At 36.9% G+C, this 21657-nt stretch overlaps 1 protein-coding gene across 1 annotated transcript in view; it reads right to left on the bottom strand.

Annotated features, from left to right (window-relative positions):
• Positions 1–871: 871 nt before the first annotated feature.
• The window catches only part of dip2ba (disco-interacting protein 2 homolog Ba), a 78745-nt gene continuing 57959 nt past the window's right edge, over positions 872–21657 (bottom strand). Inside the window, exons 14-38 of the mRNA XM_056448700.1 lie at positions 20579–20643; positions 20383–20476; positions 20162–20281; positions 19975–20089; positions 19734–19873; positions 19124–19260; positions 18457–18537; positions 17583–17710; positions 17387–17501; positions 16991–17192; positions 16131–16243; positions 13345–13425; positions 13137–13260; positions 11485–11606; positions 10846–10957; positions 10650–10759; positions 8999–9129; positions 8702–8870; positions 6570–6740; positions 6424–6485; positions 6283–6340; positions 4699–4773; positions 4420–4594; positions 2696–2819; positions 872–1839 (exon numbers count right to left, since the gene is read on the bottom strand). Of these exons, the coding sequence (XP_056304675.1) occupies positions 1587–1839; positions 2696–2819; positions 4420–4594; positions 4699–4773; positions 6283–6340; positions 6424–6485; positions 6570–6740; positions 8702–8870; positions 8999–9129; positions 10650–10759; positions 10846–10957; positions 11485–11606; positions 13137–13260; positions 13345–13425; positions 16131–16243; positions 16991–17192; positions 17387–17501; positions 17583–17710; positions 18457–18537; positions 19124–19260; positions 19734–19873; positions 19975–20089; positions 20162–20281; positions 20383–20476; positions 20579–20643 (3077 nt within the window). The 3' untranslated portion in view covers positions 872–1586. The remainder of the gene's footprint in view (positions 1840–2695; positions 2820–4419; positions 4595–4698; positions 4774–6282; positions 6341–6423; positions 6486–6569; positions 6741–8701; positions 8871–8998; positions 9130–10649; positions 10760–10845; positions 10958–11484; positions 11607–13136; positions 13261–13344; positions 13426–16130; positions 16244–16990; positions 17193–17386; positions 17502–17582; positions 17711–18456; positions 18538–19123; positions 19261–19733; positions 19874–19974; positions 20090–20161; positions 20282–20382; positions 20477–20578; positions 20644–21657) is intronic.

Genomic DNA, 21657 nt, shown 5'->3' with positions numbered 1-21657 from the left:
CACCTCAAAGCGCTCACTATGGTCACTTGGTCACTATGGCGCCATCTATGCAGCAACAAAGAAAAAGGTCTATACAAGAAACTTCCAGGCAGCTGTTGAAGAAAGTTGGAGCTAAACTATGCAGGACTGAGTTTGGGCACCCCTGATATACAGTAAATGTTTCTGATTTGCACATGGATTGCTGTAATAAAGACAGTAAAAAAGATTGTGATGACAATAAATTTAATTAACATAAACTTTTTAAATTTTGCACCGACACACTGAATATTTTGACAATTAAGAAATGAATTAAAAATACAAAAGGAAAAAATGTTATGAGAATGTGTGCATTATTAAAGAAAAGAGCTGCGCAGAATTTCACATGTAAACAATCTGCAGGAAGAAAGATTATTTTGATATCTAAGGCCATTCTGAAAGAAACATGTTAGGTGCTAATAAAAGTTATCATCATTTAATTAGGATAGAAAAGTTAATTCCTCTCTGAGCTCACATTCTTTGTCCATATATCAAAAAGCCTTGGTTAAAACACTTGCTTTCTACCTCATTTGCTCTGTCTCTCTCTCTCTGTCTCTCTTGCACATTCAAACTCTCCAGAAGAGCCGTTCACACAGATTTGCAGCAACATCATGGTTCGTCAATATTAACAAGTCTTGAAAGAAACAGAAAACATGAAAATGATCAGTTTTGTGTGACGGCTGTTATGTGTAAAAATATGTATTGTTTAAGCATCATGAGCTCGATGCTGAAAATTGCCATCAAGTATGAAAGATCAGTCAAGTTTTTTTTGAAGGACCGGATAAAGAGGTCCGTTTGTAACACCAGTGAGACACTACAATATATAGTCTACACACAAACACCGTTTTTTTTTAAAATCTGGTCGTCATTCCAGTCCGTTCAGACAATCGAAATAAAGTCAGGAACGATTAAAAAATAAGGCATGGAACTGTCCTTGATTTGAAACGTTTCGGTCGCCCTCATGTTTAATGCATTGCATACAAATGTATTGTTAAATTGCTGTGCTTTCAGCGAGGAGTTTCACCATCCTCCTCACTCCAGTTCACTACTGATGTGCATTACAGTTGAAAACGTGAGTAAAAAAAACCTTTATGCATTAAAATGTGGTGCATCCATTTTAAAAATTGTTAAAATGACTAGCAGTTGAGTAAAATAAGATATGTTTGTTTTGCTGGTGATACTGTTGTTGATATCTAAGTTAGCGCTTCCAGAATGCAAACCGAAGGACTCTCTTGTGAGCCCGGGAGATAAAGTGCACAGAAAAGTCCCTCAGGTCTCACCGCAAGAGCACAAGCGCTGCTTCTATGGAAGAGGCCTATCTGAAAGTGGCGAAAATGCGGCTTTCACCTGTTTTAAAGGGCAGAAATGTGTTTTTGAAGAACAGCACCACCCTCTTGGAAGCTCCAGAGAAGGTCGGATGGCTTGAGCCTTGTGACCGCCATTGGTCGATCAGGCAACAATCACATTAAAGAGAACATACAAATATGTACAGGGCTCAGCGCTGGGGCAGTCTGGAAGAAGAGTCGGGTCTTTGGGTGCCGCATTGAGCTTTAAGCACTTGTCGTCTGCGCTCACATGTTGTACGCCACGTAGATGGGGTCCAGCTGGTCAGCAAGGAAGGAGTCGCGTAGGTGCATGCGCTGTTTCTCTCCTCTTGAGTTTATGGGAATGACGCCGGGGTCCACGATGACCACCACACCGACGATAAGATGATGCTCTTTTAGCACTACGTTAGTGACCAGAGGAACCAGATCCAGAGCTTCCTGTTCAGAGCCACTTAGCTCCACCACCACCACCAGAAGATTGGTCCATGTGAAGACAGCACTGGAAGATGGAGTGCATTTAGAGACATGAATTATAGGCAGTCCACATACTGAGACATAAAATGCTTTTCCACTATTGAGCCGAATGGTTCAGTTTGCTTAACCGTTCCATACCATGTCAATTAACATGGAAACGGTTTCATTTTATATGATGGTGCGGATAACAGAACTCTTTGGAATCCAATAGAAATGCGCCAGTCTTTATCTTGGTAACATAAGTGTAATGTAAACTGTTATATGGACGATGATCACAATTTCAGATTTTTTTTTTTCATGTTTACTTTGTTAACAAAATAAATAAATAAATAGTGCACTTCCACCTAACCATATATGGAAAACTGGCAGCAATAATAAATGTGGCGATGTCATGCACACACATACTCTACAGGTCCAGCAGTACCTGTTCGGCACAATAGTGGAATAGCGGATATCCGCTAGTTAAGTTGTGTCATATGGGATACTGTTTACGGGTCCAAGCCACTACTCCTTTGAATTGCGAAAATATTCATTTATGACCCTTTTTAATCCTATCACACATTACAGTGAATTTGATATAAAATCATGGTGTACACAACTGTCTCTGCACTTGCTGCATCACAGACAACATGATTTTAACAATTTATAAAAAAATTAATCACTTTCTGGCCATCGAATATTAGGCATGGATATATATATAGATATAGATAGCGATTGTGATTTCGAATGCATTACATCGCTTTTTAAACATTTATTATTACCATTTGTTGAGTCTCCCCATACAGTTTGTTAGAGCGCTTGGACACGGAAGCCGCTTTGCGTGACATCACACATAACAAGCAGATACAAATAGAAAGTGAAAGTGTATATGTGGATTCTACCTCTCAGCGATGCTTCGATGTGCCCGAGACACAGAAGTCTCGATGTCAATGGGATGATAACGCAAACCTCGCAACTCCAGTGTTTCATCGAGCGAGCCCACCACAAACAGAGCATCATGGCGATCTGGTTGAGGAAAATGGAAAAGAAAAATGAGAAAGTGTGACAGCCATTTTTGCTATTACAGGCTTTCTGCAGGTTTCACCAAGTCAAGACTTTAAGACCATTATGAATGAAATTTCAAACTTGAAGAGGGCTAAATGCAAAGGATTTCTTTTCTAATGGCCTGGTTGGTCTCGAAAATATTTGTACTTGTCCCATGAATGAAAAAAATTTAATTAGTTCTTTTTTAGCCACATATTTTAAATAATGTGTCAAACAAGCACACCCTAGTTGCATACATAATCTTTTTTTTTTCAACATTTCTTAATATAAAATAACTCCTTAAACTAAACTTATAGATCTAAAAACTATAAAAAAAAAATTATAGATGTATGTACAACAATCTGTCCAGGTCGATGTCCTCATCCTATATGTTCTATAAGTACATGGAGAACTACTAAACAAATGTTATTGTTAGGAAGATAATTAAACCATATTGGTTATAACCAGGTCTTAACATTAACGTTTTTGAGCACTGGTCACTTTGGCTAGTAGTTTTACAACGTTACTAGCCACTCGCTATTTTCACAAGCCACAATTTTATTGTTGGAAAAATATCTTTTATATGCAGAAATTCAATGATGGAGGCCACTTTGCTCATTGAAACTTTCAGAGCAGCAGAAAATTGTGTAACCTTCCCCAGTCTTGTGCCTCGAGACAATCCTGTATCGGAGGTCTACAGACAATTCCTTTGTCTTAATGCTTGGTTTGTGCTTTGACATGCACTGTCAACCCTGGGACCTTATATACAGACAGGTGTATGCCTTTTGAAATCAACTGAATTTACCACAGGTGAACTCCAATTAAGCTGCTGAAACATCTCAAGAATGATCAGTGGAAACAGAATGTACCTGAGCTCAATTTAGACCTTCACGGCAAAGGCTGTGAATACTTATGTACATGTGATTTTTCAGCTTTTTTATTTATAATAAATTTGCGACAATTTCAAAAAATCTTTTTTTGCATTGTCATTATGGGGTATTGTGTGTAGAATAAGGTGACGTGGTGGCGCAGTAGGTAGTGCTGTTGCCTCGCAGCAAGAAGGTCGCTGGTTCGAGCCTCGGCTGGGTCAGTTGGCATTTCTGTGTGGAGTTTACATGTTCTCGCCGCGTTTGCGTGGGTTTCCTCCGGGTGCTCCAGTTTCCCCCACAGCCCAAAGACATGCGGTACAGGTGAATTGGGAAGGCTAAATTGTCCGTAGTGTACGAGTGTGAATGAATGTGTATAGATGTTTCCCAGAGATGGGTTGCGGCAGGAAGGGCATCCGCTGCGTAAAACATATGCTGGATAAGTTGGCGGTTCATTTCGGTTAATAAAGGGACTAAGCCGAAAAGAAAATGAATGAATGCGTGTAGAATTTTGAGGAAATAAATAAATTTAATCTATTAGGGAATAAGGCTGTAACAAAAAGTGTGGAAAAAGTGAAGCGCTATGAATACTTTCCGGATGCACTGTATGTATGCTGTTTAATTTAATCGAACAAATTACTATCATACGTTCTCACTGCCATTTAGCATAACAATAGTGTAAAAATGTATCTATATATAAAAGATTTAACAATCACCTCCACTGGCGTCCAGCAGCTCGGTCCTCTTGACAAATCCCAGATATCCAGTTCTGGCCCAGAGCGTTTCAGTGTCCCCGAAGCTCAGCCGAGTGTTGAAGTGGTCTGCCTGCAGGCTCTCCTCACCATAGATCGTATAATAACCACTGGCATTATGAGGACTGTTCACCCAAATCTGAGAGGAAAATGCAAAGAGCAACAGAGATGAGCAACAGTCACACAGGTTTACATCATTCGAATAAATTGTAGTTCTTTCATAATACAAATGTAATTGTTCACCTCTCCTAGATGAGAGTCTCCTAGTGGTCCTTTAGTCTCTGGGTTCACAATAATGACTCTAACTCCAGGAAGCATCTGAGGTGAAGCACAGAAAATAATATGTAATAACCATGCAAGATGAATAGTGCTGGTCAGGAATTTTCCAGAACATGTTGTAATTTTTGTAGCATCTGCAATGTGCCGTGAAGCGATTGTTTTTGTATAATTTCTCACATGAAGATAGTTCAGGCTTCATTTAAAATAGTTTGACATTATTTGAGTTCGGCTTGACATTAAAGATAATCACTCCTTATTTTTTGTTTGTTTTATACTTGTTTTCATTCCCTTTTTCTCTTCTGAATACTGTGGAATATAATTGTGGAATGAGAAAAACAAAAATACATTTCTATGTTTATGAGTGGCTTCATTTAAAGCTACTAGTAGACTATTTACCATTTTAATTAAAATAAAAATTGGTACTAATAAATCAATGAATTTAATCTGTTTTTATTGTGTTTTATTTTCTAGGGAGCAAATTAAGTTTACATGTAATCTTCCACAACAAAAAAAAGTTAAAAAAAAAAAAAAGAATCTATAATTAGATAACATTAAACATATTTATCATGATTTCTTACTTTTTATATTGATAATGGATAATCCGTTTACATATACACACACTGGCCACTTTATTAGGTACATCTTACTAGTACCGGGTTGGACCCCCTTTTGCCTTTAGAACTGCCTTAATCCTTAGTGGCATAGATTCAACAAGGAACTGGAAATATTGCTCAGAGATTTTGGTTCATATTGACATGATAGCATCACACAGTTGCTACAGATTTGTCGGCTGCACATCCATGATGTGAATCTCCCATTCCTCCACATCCCGTAGGTGCTCTACTGGATTGAGATCTGGTGACCGTGGAGGCCATTTGAGTACAGGAACTCATTGACATGTTTAGGAAGCCAGCCTGAGATGATTCACGCTTTATGACATGGCATTCTCCTCTGACTTCTGGCATCAACAAGGCATTTGCGCCCACAGAACTGCCGCTACTTTCTCTTTTTCGGACCATTCTCTGTAAACCCTAGAGATGGTTGTGCGTGAAAATCCTGTTAGATCAGCAGTTTCTAAAATACTCAGACCAGCTCGTCTGGCACCAACAACTATGCCACAATCAAAGTCACCTAAATCACCTTTTTTCCTCATGATGCTCAAATCGTCTTGACCATGTCTACATGCCTAAATGCATTGAGTTGCTGGCATGTGATTGGCTAATTAGAAATTTGCGTTAACAAGCAGTTGGACAGGTGTACCTAATAAAGTGGCCGGTGAGTATTTTACAGTTTGAAAAAAAGAATCATTTATTATCTTTGATGTCGATTAAGGGTGAAATTACATGCAGGCAAATAAAATGTATTCGGTTTTTATGAACTTCACAAGCATCTTTTTGGCCTTTTTTTGCCTTTTTTACCACAGATTTGAGGTAAAAACAAATCAAAAAGTAGTCAATTACTTTTAAGTAATCTAATAGACTACCTTCCAAGCAGACTATATTTTAAGTAACCTGCCTAGTACTAAAGATAACTCGGAGCAGAACTTACAGTCCCAGACTCCATCAGCGGCAGACTCTGAGGAGCTCCTCTCTCCACCAGCCTGACTCTAACACAGAGAAAAAACAAGGACAATATCAGAATGCAGGCACATACTGGACAGACTGCCTTCATGTCATCACCAGCACATACCTGTCATGACGGAGGGACTTCATGTCTACATAAACAGTGGATGGGTCTGGACCAGCAGTGCCCTGAGAGGAAAGGAGACAGTCATCAAAATAAGGCTCTGCTGATGTTATGACACCGCTGACATAATGTGTATTTTTTGCTCTAACCTGTAGACAGATGGCCAGGTTGACTCTGGAGCCGAAAGCGGTGCTAACTGCACGTGGAGAAAGGCCCAGATCTTTGAAGAGCTTGGAGAAGGACTGTGTGAGGGCAAGTCGAGGCCTTTCTTCAGCTATGACCACACAGCTCCGCACACACGACAGGTTCACACCGCGTGCCTGCATACACATCTCTCATCAGTTTTTATACACACTTGCTTTACCTTGACATCTTTTTTGAAAGACATTTTACTGTAGATTACCAGGTTTGTAAAAATAAAAACTCATTATTTACTAAGCTCAGTGTCATCATGAACATGTGACTGACTTTCTTCTGGGATACAATGAGAGGAATGTGAAAAATTTGGTGTTTGTTCAATTGCAGTAAATAGGGAGAAAAGTTTTTATGGCTCACAAATGATACGAAAGCACCCTAAATTTACTATAAATGCATGCAGTACTTGTGTATAATATTTAGTAAGCAAATATGTCTTCATCCACATAATTTTGGAGGTTTGTATAAAAACACACTTCGGAGTTGGAATGCATAAGAAAAAAAAGCTCCTGTCAAGATCCTGAAAGCTCCTGTTAAGTTCATTCTCTGAGGCACAATTAAATTATCATGGAGCTATGGACGAAAAGAAAAAAAAGCTGCTTTTCTACTGTACGGTACAATTTGGCATGGCTTGGCTCACTTCGGTTTTGTTCGGCTCAGTTTGCATTTCTACTGCTTAAAGTAGGTGGGATTATCACTATAGTTGCACCACCTCTACTGCCATGACTTCCTGAAAAACATTTTGGCTGTTTCTTAATATGGGTTCTTCAGCGATCTTGTGTCCTCGTGTTCTTGTGTAACGTCATCATCAACCACCAAAGTTCAGTTCCAAAACTAAAGACCGCAAGAACGGAGGACATGTGAAAGTTTCCGGATGTGTTCTTGGTATCAAGGATGCATCGATGCAGACTTGAGCACCGAACTCGCTCTAGAAGTCCCAGAAGTCATTGCGACGGGATAAAGGAGGTGGAAAGCACAGCATTTTAAATAGATTTATGATTAAAGTTCAGAGATATAACATTTATCTAAGAAGTTTCCCTAAATGAGATGGTAAAAATAAACAGAACCATGAAAATCTAATAAAGCCATAAACACATTAAGGGAGTTTATTTGCTAAATTTCGGATTAAAATCAGTTTAATTTGTACTGTGCAAAGTATATTAGTAAGGTTTTTGTGCTTGTTATATATATTAAAAAGGGGAAAAAACAGTAAATGGTTGCATGAATGCTGTAATGTTTAAATAATTTTCCATTAAAAATTCCTAAATGTTACGTGACAATCAGGAAGAAAGCAGCATCTCATTTCTTAGAGGAGGCGTTCTCTGTTCTCGCGGTTTCCAGAGTTCGTTTTTCCAAGGTGACTTGGCTCTTCACAAGAACGCAGGTTCATTCTCAGCATTCTTGGACTTGAGAAACAGCCCTTCATTCCAGGTCATCCCATCCAGCTCCTGCTGAATCTGCTCTTCAGGTATCAATCAGAGGAACATCTTGACCTCTTCTACTAACCACAATGTCTTTTTCTTGCAGTGGTATTAAATTGTTTAGCCATGTGAATCAACAATAAAGCAGTGTCTGCTGCTGTCTATTTAAATATAGCAGATAGCTGCCATCATCAAAAAAGCCTTTTACATAAAGTATTAAACACATTTCAGTAATTCAGTACGTTCTCTTAGTGTCATTTCATTGTTATTATACACAAATAACTACATTTTCAGATTTTTGTTTTGTTTTATTGTTGTTATGTCCTGTTTGGACTTTTACCAAAATCTGGTTCAACTCCAATGCAACAGCTCCAAAAAACCTGATGTGCTCAATACTTATTTTCCCTGCTGTGTGTCATATCTTGTTAATGTTATGGCTTGGACCCTCATCTGAGGTGGTACTAAAAAAGCACCGGCACAACATATTGGAACGCAGTGTAAAACCATAGGATTCTAAGGCTGGAGCAACTTTTAATACTAATGTTTTACAATATTGCTATTTTACTGTATTTTTCTTAAATAAATGCAGACTTGGTGATTATAAAAGCATATCGTACCACCCCCAGACGTCTGAACAGTGGTGCGTCTGTATCCAGCAGACTCACCTTTAGAGCTTCAGTCTGTGTGCCAAGACCCTTGGTGCAGAGCTCCATGACAGAGTATGAACAGAAGGTGTCTCTGATCTTATACTGACTCAGAGTGCTCAGCCACAGCGGCAGAGACGTCTCCAGCTCCATGGGAGGGATCAGGATTGACTGGTGACCTGAATAAACACTAGACACAAACAAAACAGATGCGAATATTATTTCCATGCATGACATTGTTTCCTCACCAGGTGCAGTCACAGTTGAACCTAGGATAAAAGTGATTTATTGCATTATGACTGTAAAATGTTGTACTACCTTGACAAACACCACAACACGAAACCCAGGCCACAGTAGGGGTCCATGCAGATGGCAATCTGTCTGGAGGAGTAAAGCTCACACTGCAGCTTGATGGATCGACACAGAGCATTGACCGCTGAGTGAGACATCTGAAAGAAACACAAAAACAAGCTGGTTAGGGCAGCATAACGCAAAATAGCTGGGTTTCCTTCACCATGTGTTAATGCACATTTTGAACTATTGCAAGAGAAACACGTGATGGAAACGGTAAGTTTTTACACATGCTTAATTTGTTTTTAGACTAAAATAAAGAAAATTAAACTGATGTAGCGAAAATTACAACTGTAGTTATGTTTCCATCCAGAAATGCAAATTTAATTTATTCGCAAAACAGGAATATCGCATAAAAGATGTGTGAATAAAGCAGCATTTCCAATCAATGAGTCAAAGTGAACAGAATTGTCACTTCCTGATTAACTGGCACCAGATATCAACAGTAAAAATGGAAGTCGGAGAAGCTGCTTTTCTCATTTTCTTCATTTAGTAAATTACTTGCGCCTCAGAAGACAAATGCTGATATGCAGTGAACGAGTGGTGGCTTTTGAAGGCTTGAGACGCGGAGCACAGATACTCACGATTCCGAAGGTAATTAATAATATAATAACACTAATACTGAAATGGTTAAGGTGTTTTACAATGAACAACATTTCAGATGTTTTACAATGTGCTTAGCCTGCTGGTTTGTCCATTCATAAACATTTTTATCATCACATGATCTCTTTTAACTTTTTATGTGCATACTGGAATTTGTTCGGTAAAAGTGTTTCCATCATAGTTTATGCGCATATTTTCTTATCGAATAAAATGTTTTGTCCAACTCTGTTATTCGCATATGTTTTTTATGCACATTTTCAAAATTGATGCCCATCTTGGCGTTTCCATCAACTGATTTTTTTATGAGCACAACCAAAATCTGCATAAAAATAGGTGGATGGAAACATAGCTAGTGACTAATCAGCTGCCTCCATTAGGCTTGCCTTGTTTACTGTTAGTTACTAGGTAACCAATACTACAGTCAGCCACTCTAACATTTACATTCGAGATTTTTTCATTTTCAGCAAACTTTGAAAAGTTTTGCTTCACGTTAATATATAAACCCGGCTAATGAGACCAAAATCTAACATACTTGCTCTTGCCAAAAGCAAAACAAACAGCTGAAGATTGTATTGTTTATTAAAATGCAAACACAGTAATGCCCTAATATACTCAAAGCAAAGTTTATTAAACTTCACTTAGAGGTAAAATATTGTTTGATTTAACTTTTCAGCAGTACATCTTATCACTCCTCATACTGCGGAAAATAATGTTGTTAATATAAAAATAAATCTGTTTCATTTTCCTCTCATTAACAAATTAAACCTAAAACCAATAATAATACTCTGATGAGACTCATAATCACATCTCACTTTATACAATAAATTACCTCAAAGCGAGGAAGTTTACAGTTTCAGTTCACTTTCAGTAACAATTACAAGTTGTGTTCATGTTTTTACTCCCTCATTTTAAAACCTCATTTTGGTCTGTTTTTGTTTTAAATTATATATCAACAATCCATTCTTCAAGTATATCTGGGCATTAGTCAAATTTGAAGAAAGGACGCAAGTCTTACCTTAACTCCGGTCAGCATGCCTGTTGTGGACACACTGAAGTCCAGATAGGCCAACATTTCTGCAGTGGGCGGTTTATAGATGCTTGCAGGCCGTTTCCTGGGAAGATCATCTGCACACACAAGATCAGTCAAGTCAGGACTATAAATTTTTGTTCAACTGGCATAAAAGTCATATGAAATTCTGTCATTTTTGTACCCGTGTCAATGATATTTGGCCACGTCTTCACATTTACACTGGCTGCCGCCTCTTTAGACCTCAATGTCTTCATCAGGGTCTGGGTTGTGAGGATACAGGCTGCTTTGCTCACCTGATGCAGATACGGTTTCTCAGATTAATACGCATCAATTCATACATTCATAAATGGATGATATCAAATGCTGAGTAATGTAATGTATTTTTTATTTAATGACATGTCAGCCAAAAAGGCTATTTCCATGGCAATTTCAATAATAAATTTACAATTAAAAACAACAAATAAATGAATACATAAATGAAACATAGAAAGACCTCTCCGTCTGAGGATATAAGACCTTTCCTATGTTTTTTAGTGGTAATACATGATAAAACTTTGTTAAAAATGTCCTTAAGAGAGTTCATTTCATAAAAAAAGTCTACAGGAATCATTAAAAGCAGGACAGTCCAGTAAAATGTGTTTTACAGTAAGGGGAGGTGTGCAGTTTAAACATTGAATAGGGTCTTCATCTTTGAGCAAAAAAACATGTCTTGTATGTCCAGTACGACATTGTCACTTGATCAAATCTAGTCTTAAAATGTTTTAAAACTCTGTTTGAGATTTCAGGTTGTATTTCATACAAATCAAATGATGAGACTCACATCTATGATCATTCGGACAGTGGGAAGAGTTGCAGAGAGATTCTGTGGATGAGGAGGCCTGACGGTGACTGGAATACAGCCAGCATACAGACAGCCATAAAAGGAGGCGATTAGATCTATGCCTGCGGGGAAGAAGAAAATAGCATGTCATGTGGTAACTCATGCTGCTATTTCTAGGAGTTTATAAAGGATATTTCACCCAAAAATTACAATTCAGCAAATTTGCTCACACTCATATAAATTCCCGCCTATACGATTGACTTCTTCACATCTTCTGTTCTCATTAATTTTCCACTGTATTGTTTTTATGTCCATTTAACAGGAACCACAACTGCCTGGTTACCAAAATTCAATAAAAAATGTGTTCTTCAGTATGGAGTAAAAGAAGAAAATGCATACTGTTACAGACTCACCGGTTGGCTTTTAAACTTGGACTTTAAAACACACTTATAGGCTGTTGTGCTTTCATTTTGTTAATGATTATTGTATTTTTGGTTTGAAAAATATTGCAATTGTTGTTTTGAGTGTTTATAAGTTTATTTAGTTTGAATAATATGAACTTTGTATTTCTTCTAATTAGCATGGTATTAGTCTGTAGGTGGGGCTTTAGTCTATAAAAGGCTTCCTGGCTTTTAGCATGCAGTCTTAAAGCTGACTCATACAAGCAGCTCAGTGAATACTTGTGGTATAGTCAGTGAGCACATTGTTGCTGTTTTTTCTTTCTTCATTTTGTACCATTTTTATTTATTTTTGTTTTTCTTCACTGTAAATATTTAAAGGTTTTTTTGGAATTACACCACATTTACTGGTATAGCACATCGTTCAATTCCCTCTCCAATCGCTTGGCTTCCTAACACATAAATAATTTTCTTTCTTTTTTGTGGCAAACAAAAAACATCAGCGACTAGTGGATATAATTTTGCTTGACTAAAGTTACCATATTTTAAATAACCAATGAAAAAAAAACACATTTTTACATTGCAAAATAACTGAATAATTAACCCATTTCAAAAAAAAAATTAAACAATCCAACAATAATTCTAATTTAAAAACACACACTGTGTTAGACATGTGTTATAACATTCCTGTTAGATTTGGGGTCAATATAACCCCAAACCCCTTTAAGTGGAGAAAAATAAATGTATCTTCATTATCTTATCCTGATTTTTCTGGACTTTTCCTCATCACATTAGATATTTTCAGAAATGTTTTTATTATTATGTAAATTATGTATTATTATTAAGTAAAAGAACATACCGTACAATTTTTCACATGACTGTATTTAAATACAAAAATTATTCTGTGATTTCGTTTATTTCTATAATGCACATCATTACTTTGTTAGATGTAAAAGGTAAATGATGCAATTTTTTTATTAATTATTTATTCTTTAATAAATAGATTTAAGTAGGGCAGCAAGTTAGCATTTAAATTTATAGTTATCATTTGCACATATCAATCACTGGAATAACAGTGACCCCAAACAAGGGGTCAGTGAAGCAAATCTCTATTTACTGCATTAACATTTTCTACTGTTCAACAAGCTTTTTTTCTCTGTGGACAAAACCTTGCTATTGCAATAGAAATCCATTGCAATATTAAATTTCAAGTGAGGGCAACAAATCAGTACAATTTGTTCTAGACGTCATTACCAGGAGGATAAAGCAGTACTACGTTGTCTCCAGTGTTAATTCCTCCTCTTTCCAGCAAGGCCGCGGTGATCTTCTCTGCTCTCTTGTGCAGTTGTGAACACGTGGCTGTGCTCACTGCTACACCCTGCAGGACGAAGCAAGTAAAACTCTCAGTACAGAACGGTTTGTCCAAATGATCAGTTTGATGGAGGTTGCACATGCTTGTCACCTTTGCATTCAGCAGCATGTAGAGAACATGATCAGGGTCAGTCTGCGCTCTCCACTGCAGGGCTTCAGAAAGGAACTGATGCTGTAAGACAAGAAAGCTAGTCTCAACTCATTCATTCAAACCGCATTATGGATTTTAACGTAATTCATTAATATTTAACATCAACTTATAGCACTATTGGAGCAAACAGCATTACTAAGCCAGCAAATAAAAAAGGTCTAAGGTTTATGATATTAAGGATTGATGGCATATCAACATAGCTCTCTCTTTGTCTTTAAACACACACACATAGCAGCAGGACTCATGCAAGTAGCAATAAAGACCACACCATGCAGCATTAGAAGTGTGTGTGCCTACTTCTTCCATAATGTACGGTTAACGCCAATATATTAATGCTTGTGAGATTAATTTTAAAATAAGAAATATATCCACATGAAAATACACGTTGTCATACACTTGAAAAGTGTTAAAGGGGTAGTTCACCCAAAAATAAAAATATCCACAGCATTTAATCACCCCTAAGTGGTTCTAGACCTTTATTCATTTCTTTATTCTGTTGAACACAACACAAGATATTCTGAAGAATGTAGAAAAAAGCAGTTACTGACACCCATAATATGTTTTGTTCCTACAATGGAAGTCAATGACTCCTTTCTTTCCAACAATATCCAACCAATAATATGGTTAGGACGAATGTTAATGTTATTAACATCTTCTCGGACCTAAAATATATCGGTCATAAATATATTTTTATATATATAGTTAATAAATAGTGTACACAATAGACAGCAGTGGATACTATTTCACAACTATCGATCGATCGAGAGGCAAATGGGGAACGTCGTTTCCGATCACCATTCAGTATAATAGACTGAACTGTTGTCTATCAGTCATCATAGATGATCAGTCACTATTTATGTGACAGAGTCAGTACAGCAGATATTCGCTTGCTGGATTTGCTGAAACATTTTTCAGAGATACAGATGAGGCAGGTGGAAGGTGGAGGTGGTTTCTCCATGTTTTGTTTATATTTGCTAAAATCTAATACAATGCTGCGCTGGGGATAATTGTGTTTATCATTTTCTGATAAGAGAAATAGTTTCATTTCAGACACAGTATTACCGACTCGCCACAGCCATGGCTCTAATATTACACTTTTGACTGTAAGCCTACATACAAAACTTTTCACAGAGCTCAGTTAAATGTTCTTTGATTAGGCTAGTTATCAATAAACTGTTAAAGCCAAAATGAATGGTAAAATACAAGTTGTAATTGAATTTAATATACTTCAAATAAATAAATTAAATATAATTTAATAGCTTATATAGGCTAAAACTATAAACAATTTAAATTAGACAGGTTTATTTACATAATGGATTCATTTTATTGAAGGAAATAAAAGCAAGTTAATATGTATAGGCTATAATACATCTTTATACGTAATAAAAATCTTTTTACATGTAATAAATGTTTAACACTATATTAATATTTTACTCCAGCGACTGAATGGTTTTTATTTGCTTATATAATAGTCATTACTGTTTTAACTAATTATTTTTATTTACATAATATGAGTAACTGCAACTCCAAAACTGCACAGATCTTAAAACCATCGTTAAGATATAATAATGACATGATGACTGAAATGGGAAACCCTAAACTGTTCAGTCACGGACTGTCTCGATCGCCATTTTTGTGAAATACACTAGCTGGCGATAATGCACCTAAGGAGTTAGTCGCCGTTAGACAAGAAAAAAATAGACTGATCCGTCATTAACCATATATGGTTCACCCCTGCCTAGATCGTGTGTCCTGAATTGTGGGTGCTGAAATGTGTGTGGGTCTGCGGGTTTGCAGCTGGATATCTCTCTTTTGTTCTGCTATCTTCTTTAGTGTTCAACCAAAGAAAAAAACTCAAACATGTTTGAAACAAGGTGGAGGATGAGCAAATGATAACAGAATTTAAATTTTGGGTGAACTCTCTCTTTAAAAGATATTGAATTAACGAAGCCATTTCTACGTCATTGAATATACAGAAAAACTGCTTTTGGAATTCAGTGTAATCAAGTGTTTACATGTCTAATTGAAAAAGGTTTATGCCACCTTTCTCAAACATTATTATCAGCTGCATTTCTACTCAGATTGGATTTTTTAAACTGTTAGATTTTTTAGACTGTAATCAGTATACAGCACTCAGCTAATGTCAGATATAATATCACAATTAAAGTGAATAACATCACTAGTCCATTCTGATTAAAGGGTCATTTTTTGTTCCCATGTTGATGAAAAATCCAAATCTATCCCTTTTCTATATTGTAACTAAGGTCCTGAAGTGGTGGTGGCTGTTGTTGTTGTGGCTTGTAGCAATAGGGATTTGAAGCTCAGCGCACACAAACAGCAGAGGGTTGCTGGCATTCAGGCTTACCATGTTAGTGGGCCACACACAGAGCTAGAGGCCCGAGCACGAGAGAGAAAGACAGACCAGAGTACAAGCTTAGAGGACATGAGAAAAACTCTCTTCATCCCCAGTTCTCTTTCAACTCTATTCATTAAAGACACTAATCATTTAAAGCAGATCTCAAGATGGAAATCCCAGAGTTTAAGGTACCTAGAAAGGGGAATGACTGCAAAATAATGATAAGCTGTGTATTATGATACAATTCTGGATTATTCTATAACTCTTAAAGAGATCAGAGGCATTGATGAGGTTATTGAAATCTTTATGTCCCTGGGATGGGATTCAGGGATCAATAGTGGATTTTCTAATCCTCGATTTTTTGACAGACCTTTCTAGATTGCTCCTGGTCATCAATTAGCCCAAGATCTCTCCCACTAGCTTGTGCAATCCTCTTTCCTGCTACCAGGTTGCCCACCATGATGGAGGCTGGACCAACTCCCACTGGAAGGCAAAGCAAGTTCATTTTTACACCAAATTTCAATCACACAAGAGTAATTTAAAGTGTTTTACACATGCATAATACAATATTATTAAACATTAAAACAAGCTCAACGAAAAATAGCCTATTACATATAATAAAAAAATCATTCAAATAAAAAAAGTTATTAAATATTATATATTACTTAATAACTTAAACACAAATGTAAAAATTATTATTTTTAAAGCTAAATTTTTATAAAAATAAATAAATAAATAAATAAATAAATAAATAAATGAATAAAACACTTCTGGACCACATGATTTCATACATTATCTCACAACAAATAGGAAAATACACATTTATGAATTATACAACTTACATGTACAAATTTCTAAACGAAAATACAAAAACAAAACCTAATAATGCATCACGAAATAAAGAAAACAACAACTAAATATAATTATAAATACAGTTGCAATCATTATTAAAATGATTAAACCCCCTTTGAATTTTTTTTCTTTTTTAAATATTTCCCAAATGATGTTTAACAGAGCAAGGAAATTTTCACAGTATGTCTGATAATATTTTTTCTTCTGGAAAATGACTATTTGTTGTTCTATATTTGTTTTATTTAAGATACTGTGAAAATTTCCTTGCTCTGTTAAGCATCATTTGGGAAAGTTTGAAAACAATTAACAGGAGGACTAATAATTTTGACTTCAACTGTATGTACATACAATTTTTAAATGTATTTGTTTTTAAAGTACCTGGCTGCTTTTGTCTGGGTTTCGGAAGGTTGGTGACACACGTATGAGGGCACATCAGAATGTTGCAAGGATGCAGATATCCCTCCAGGAAGTGATGTTTGGTTTCAGACACATGAATACCACCCAGTGGAGTTTTGGGTAATGTGTTTGCAGGCACCAGCGCCAAGCAATACAAGCCCACCTGGTGGATACTGTCTATAGCCTACGGGAACACATTCAAGGAAGAAGAGAGAAGAGTTACGACACTTATTATTATGAAAGTGTAGAATCATTGGATATTGTGAATTTATCATTGTTATTTGCCTCATTAGATTAAGCCAGTGAGCTGAGCTCCATTTGTATCAATGACCTATTTTACACTATATAAAATAAGTTTTAAGAAGGCTTGTGTGATACCTGTAAGACTCTGCTCATCCACTGGAAACTATCCTCTTCATTGGCGTCAGGCCTCTGCTCTGCCACAATCACTACTCGCTCATCATAGAACACAGTAACAGAGAACACGGCAATCCTGCATACATGACACACACTCTCAGAACCGCATCACATTACCAAAAAGGCCTAAATACCTGTGTGTGTGTGTGATTCATACCTTCCTCTGTAAACGGTTTTGACTGGCTCCACTGCCAGTGCTGTGGCAACCAGGTCATCTGCATTGTGTCTGCGACCACTGACACTAAGCAGACCCTCAATCTTTCCCACCACAAACACCAAGCTTCCCTGAGGGCATAAATTATTGTGACACAGAGGCAAATAGAAATAGGCTTTGTTCATACTTTATTTTACGATGAAAAGTGTGGGGTCAGAATGGTTAATCTATGTACAGGTCTCTCTCCCTCATTTAAGAAGAATTATTGGTAGATACATGCAATTCCTGTGATGGAAATGCAACATTTTCTATAGACCACTTCAATATGATCATGTGATTGGCTCATGGACATTTCCTGCTTGTTATCAAACTATTTAATAACTGTAAAAAGAGGCGATTCAATCATAACCTAATGTTAAAACAGCTATCATAACATTATTTATCAAGATGTGGCTCTTTTTGGATTCTCGGAAGCTATAGAAATTAAAAATGTAAAACAGGAAATACGTTGGGACCATTGTTCTTGATCACATCCCTCAAAATGGTCTTTACCCATTATTGCGGTCTTCTGTGTCACATGACCCTTTAGAAATCATACTAACAAGCTGACCTGATGTTCAGGAAACGGAACTCATCAAACCATTATGATTTTCTATGATAAAATTATTTATTTCTGTTGAACTGATTTCAACAGAACTGATTTCAAACAGAAAACAGATCTGATTTCTTTCTGAACCCAAACTTTTAAATAATATCTAATAAAATACTTAATACTATTAATATATTTAAAGTATGTAAATATACACATTTTAAGAAGCATTTATATATAAATACATACACATACATATACAGACAATGGCACTGTACATTCACTTACCGGACCCACAAATCCCAAAAGCCCAGTGCGTGTGAAGGGAACGTCTCCTATCGGGGTACCACCTGAGTTTACAGGAATCACCTGTAACCAATCAAATCAGAGTTTTGAGTGAAAGTAGGTGCGTCCCAAATCGCATATTTATGCACTATTCTTTGCCATTTTGTAGTTCAAAAAGTATAAGTAGCGCATTCACACTGAAAACTCTAAAAACAATAAGTACAATTTAAATACCCAGATGATGCACTCATTCAACCGTTAAAAAGAAGTGAAGAATGATGGACACTTCACCCACTCAACAGCGTAGTTTGCTCACGTAGTGAAAGAGGATTGGATTACTTTATTTTGGATCGTGAAAGCAAAATTCTCCAACGAGAGGGATTATAACGCCTCCCGATGGTGAATGTGGTTATACTCATGGCAGGTATTATTTGGTAGTTTGGTCATTTATTTCACTAATTTGGCAATCATCAAACATAATCAGAGAAACAGCTTGAATTTCCGCTTAGTGAAAAACCATTAGTGTTCCGTTTAGGATGACACTACATACATATACTATGCTGTTGAGTGTGTAAGTGCATAAGTGCATGGTGTGCCCTTTGGGACGTAGCTCTTGTGTATTTGGTATATTGCTATCAGATATATTCCCTCCAATGTGTTTTTTCAGTACCTCGAAAGTGTTTTTGGTCACCCCGGGCAGGCCGTAGTACATGGTGCCTCCGGCTCGCGAGTTCAACACAATCTCTCCGATCTCATCAGTCTTACAGAGCATTGGCGGCCCATCAGGCTTCACAATACACATCAGAGCTGTGATGCAGAAAGAAAAGAGGGAACTGCTTTAAATGCTAGCTTTTCAAAATTCCTAAAGGTAACTAACTGAAAGACAAAAATGAAGACAAAAAAAATTCAACAATGCACTTAAGACATACCTCTGCCTATATAATGACATAATTAATAAAAAAAAAACTATATTTAGATTATCTTTCATACATTACAGCTTTAATACTTGAGTGTAGAGAAATTGTTTATATAAAAATTATACAGATTATTTTTCTTAATATCTTGCATCGATACTCATTATGCACTCATGTATTTATTTGTTTAATATTTTGTGTTAAGGCCACCAAAACAAACTAATTTGTTTGTATGCCACGCATGCTAAATTTATCACCAACACAAAGCAGTATTTTCCATGGAGCAGCTGCTTTAAAGCTTGGCAACAGTTCACAGCACAATCGCATAATCTACAGTGAAATGTTCAAACAGTTGGGCAGTCTCACCTCCAGGCATGACATGTCCTACATCTTGCACAGTGAGGGCAGAGTTCTTATCCTCCGTGTTGACCCGAATCACCCCGTGACTGAGTCCTGCCATTGACAGAATGGCCCTGGCAGGAAGAGGAGTGCCGGGAGCACCAGGCCTAAACACACAGAGAGATGCCTTTATGGGGGAGAAAAACACATCTACAGACTTAAGTGTGCAATAAAGAACTGCACATCTCCAGCAGACACATGCAGGTACCTGCGGATGGCCACTGTCATGGCCTCGGGAGAGGAAGCACAGGGGCAGATCATCTCAGGTTTCAGCCCATGAGACTGAAACACGTTCAGGAAGGCGTCACATGAAGAAACAGACCCTGAGACAGAAATACGGATCATTTATTTGCGCTGAACTACAGCAATCTCTTTCCCATGGCTTGTTTACTCACATGGATTGGCTCCATCGGCTACAATCAGCATGCGCAGGGAAGACAGATTGGTGTCCTTCTGATCTCTGTGAGCCATCATTGCCCAGTGCAGGTCTCTACACTTCACCAAAGCAACACGAGCTGTGTGTACACACATTTATATGAATGAACTTCACAGTATTCTGATAATGAAGCATGACCTTTTGAGCCAGTTTATGTGCACAGATGTCGTGGATGATTACCCTTATGAACATGAACTCTTTGCACCCAGGACAGTGGACAAGCTTTCATGACAGCGTATGGCACACTAATAGTGTGGATTCTGTTCATGACACTCTGGAAGAACACACAGACACAAAGAGATTAAAACAAATTGTAATGGAGGAAACAAGGAACAAGAAAACAAAAACCTAAAATAGGGAAAGGAATCACACTCACTGCTAGAACTCCATGCCAAAGGCCAGAGTCCTTTTTGAAATCCAGGACATTAACCAGTGTTTCTCCTAACATAATAATAATAAAAAAATACATCAACACTTATATTTAAAAAAAGCTTAAATTTTTAAATGACTAAAAACTAAAACAAATCGATTAATTGAGACAAAAACAGAAAGGTAAAAAGAAACTGAAAATATAAAATCCAATTTAAAATCTTAAAGGGTCACGAAACCCCAAAACACATTTTTTGAGATGTTGACAGTCATGTACATGTCCCACATAGCTAAAAACACCATTAGTACACATATATTTCACAAAAAAAGTGTAAATTTGTTGTTTTCGCGTTATTTTGAGCAAATTCGTTATTCCAGTTTGAAAAGAAATTGAAGCTGCGTCACAGCGATTAGATCCTTGTGTAAATCCCAGCGAGGAAACTGGATGCCTGTACCGGCGGGTACAACATGAAGTGTTTTGAGTTATCATCATTAATTTAAGAGAAAGACTTGGTTCGACCCAATCAGCGCACTCTATTGTGTTGGAGGTGCAACTTCATTAATATGCATGAAAGCTTCGAAGACTATTTTTACCCGTTACAGTGTTCAGATGGCAGAGAGACGCCATATTGTGTTGCCAACCGTAATTAAAACAAGTGGAAGAAGAAGAATTGATTGGAGACATGGGTCGTCAGTGTAGCGTTTATAAATGTGCCGCAATGAAGGTTTTGTTTCCATTTCCCAGCAACATTTTTTACCCGAGAGCTTTTCGCATCTGGAGATGGTGAAATCCAGATTTACCCCTCGTCTTCTTTTAAAAAAAGACTTGGTTCCAGTTCATGTTGATTGTCCTGTCTCTAGGAATTTGGTACGTGTGTGATCAATGTTCTTTGTTTATGTTTATTCAGTCAGATGACAAAGTTAGTTAGTATGGTCAGCAGTAAAGTGAAAAAATGTTTTAAAGACATACCTTAGTCAAAATGATTTAGTTACTAAGTTTACAGTAAGTTAATATCACTACAATATTATGGGCTGAAAAATCCGCTGTAAATGCAGCTCTCTGAATTTAAACATGTAAACATTTTA

This window comes from Danio aesculapii, chromosome 23 (assembly GCF_903798145.1).
Source record: "Danio aesculapii chromosome 23, fDanAes4.1, whole genome shotgun sequence".
Taxonomy (NCBI): Eukaryota; Metazoa; Chordata; class Actinopteri; order Cypriniformes; family Danionidae; genus Danio; species Danio aesculapii.
The sequence above is the reverse complement of the archived record's forward strand: the minus strand, read 5'-3'. Positions and strand labels throughout refer to the sequence as shown.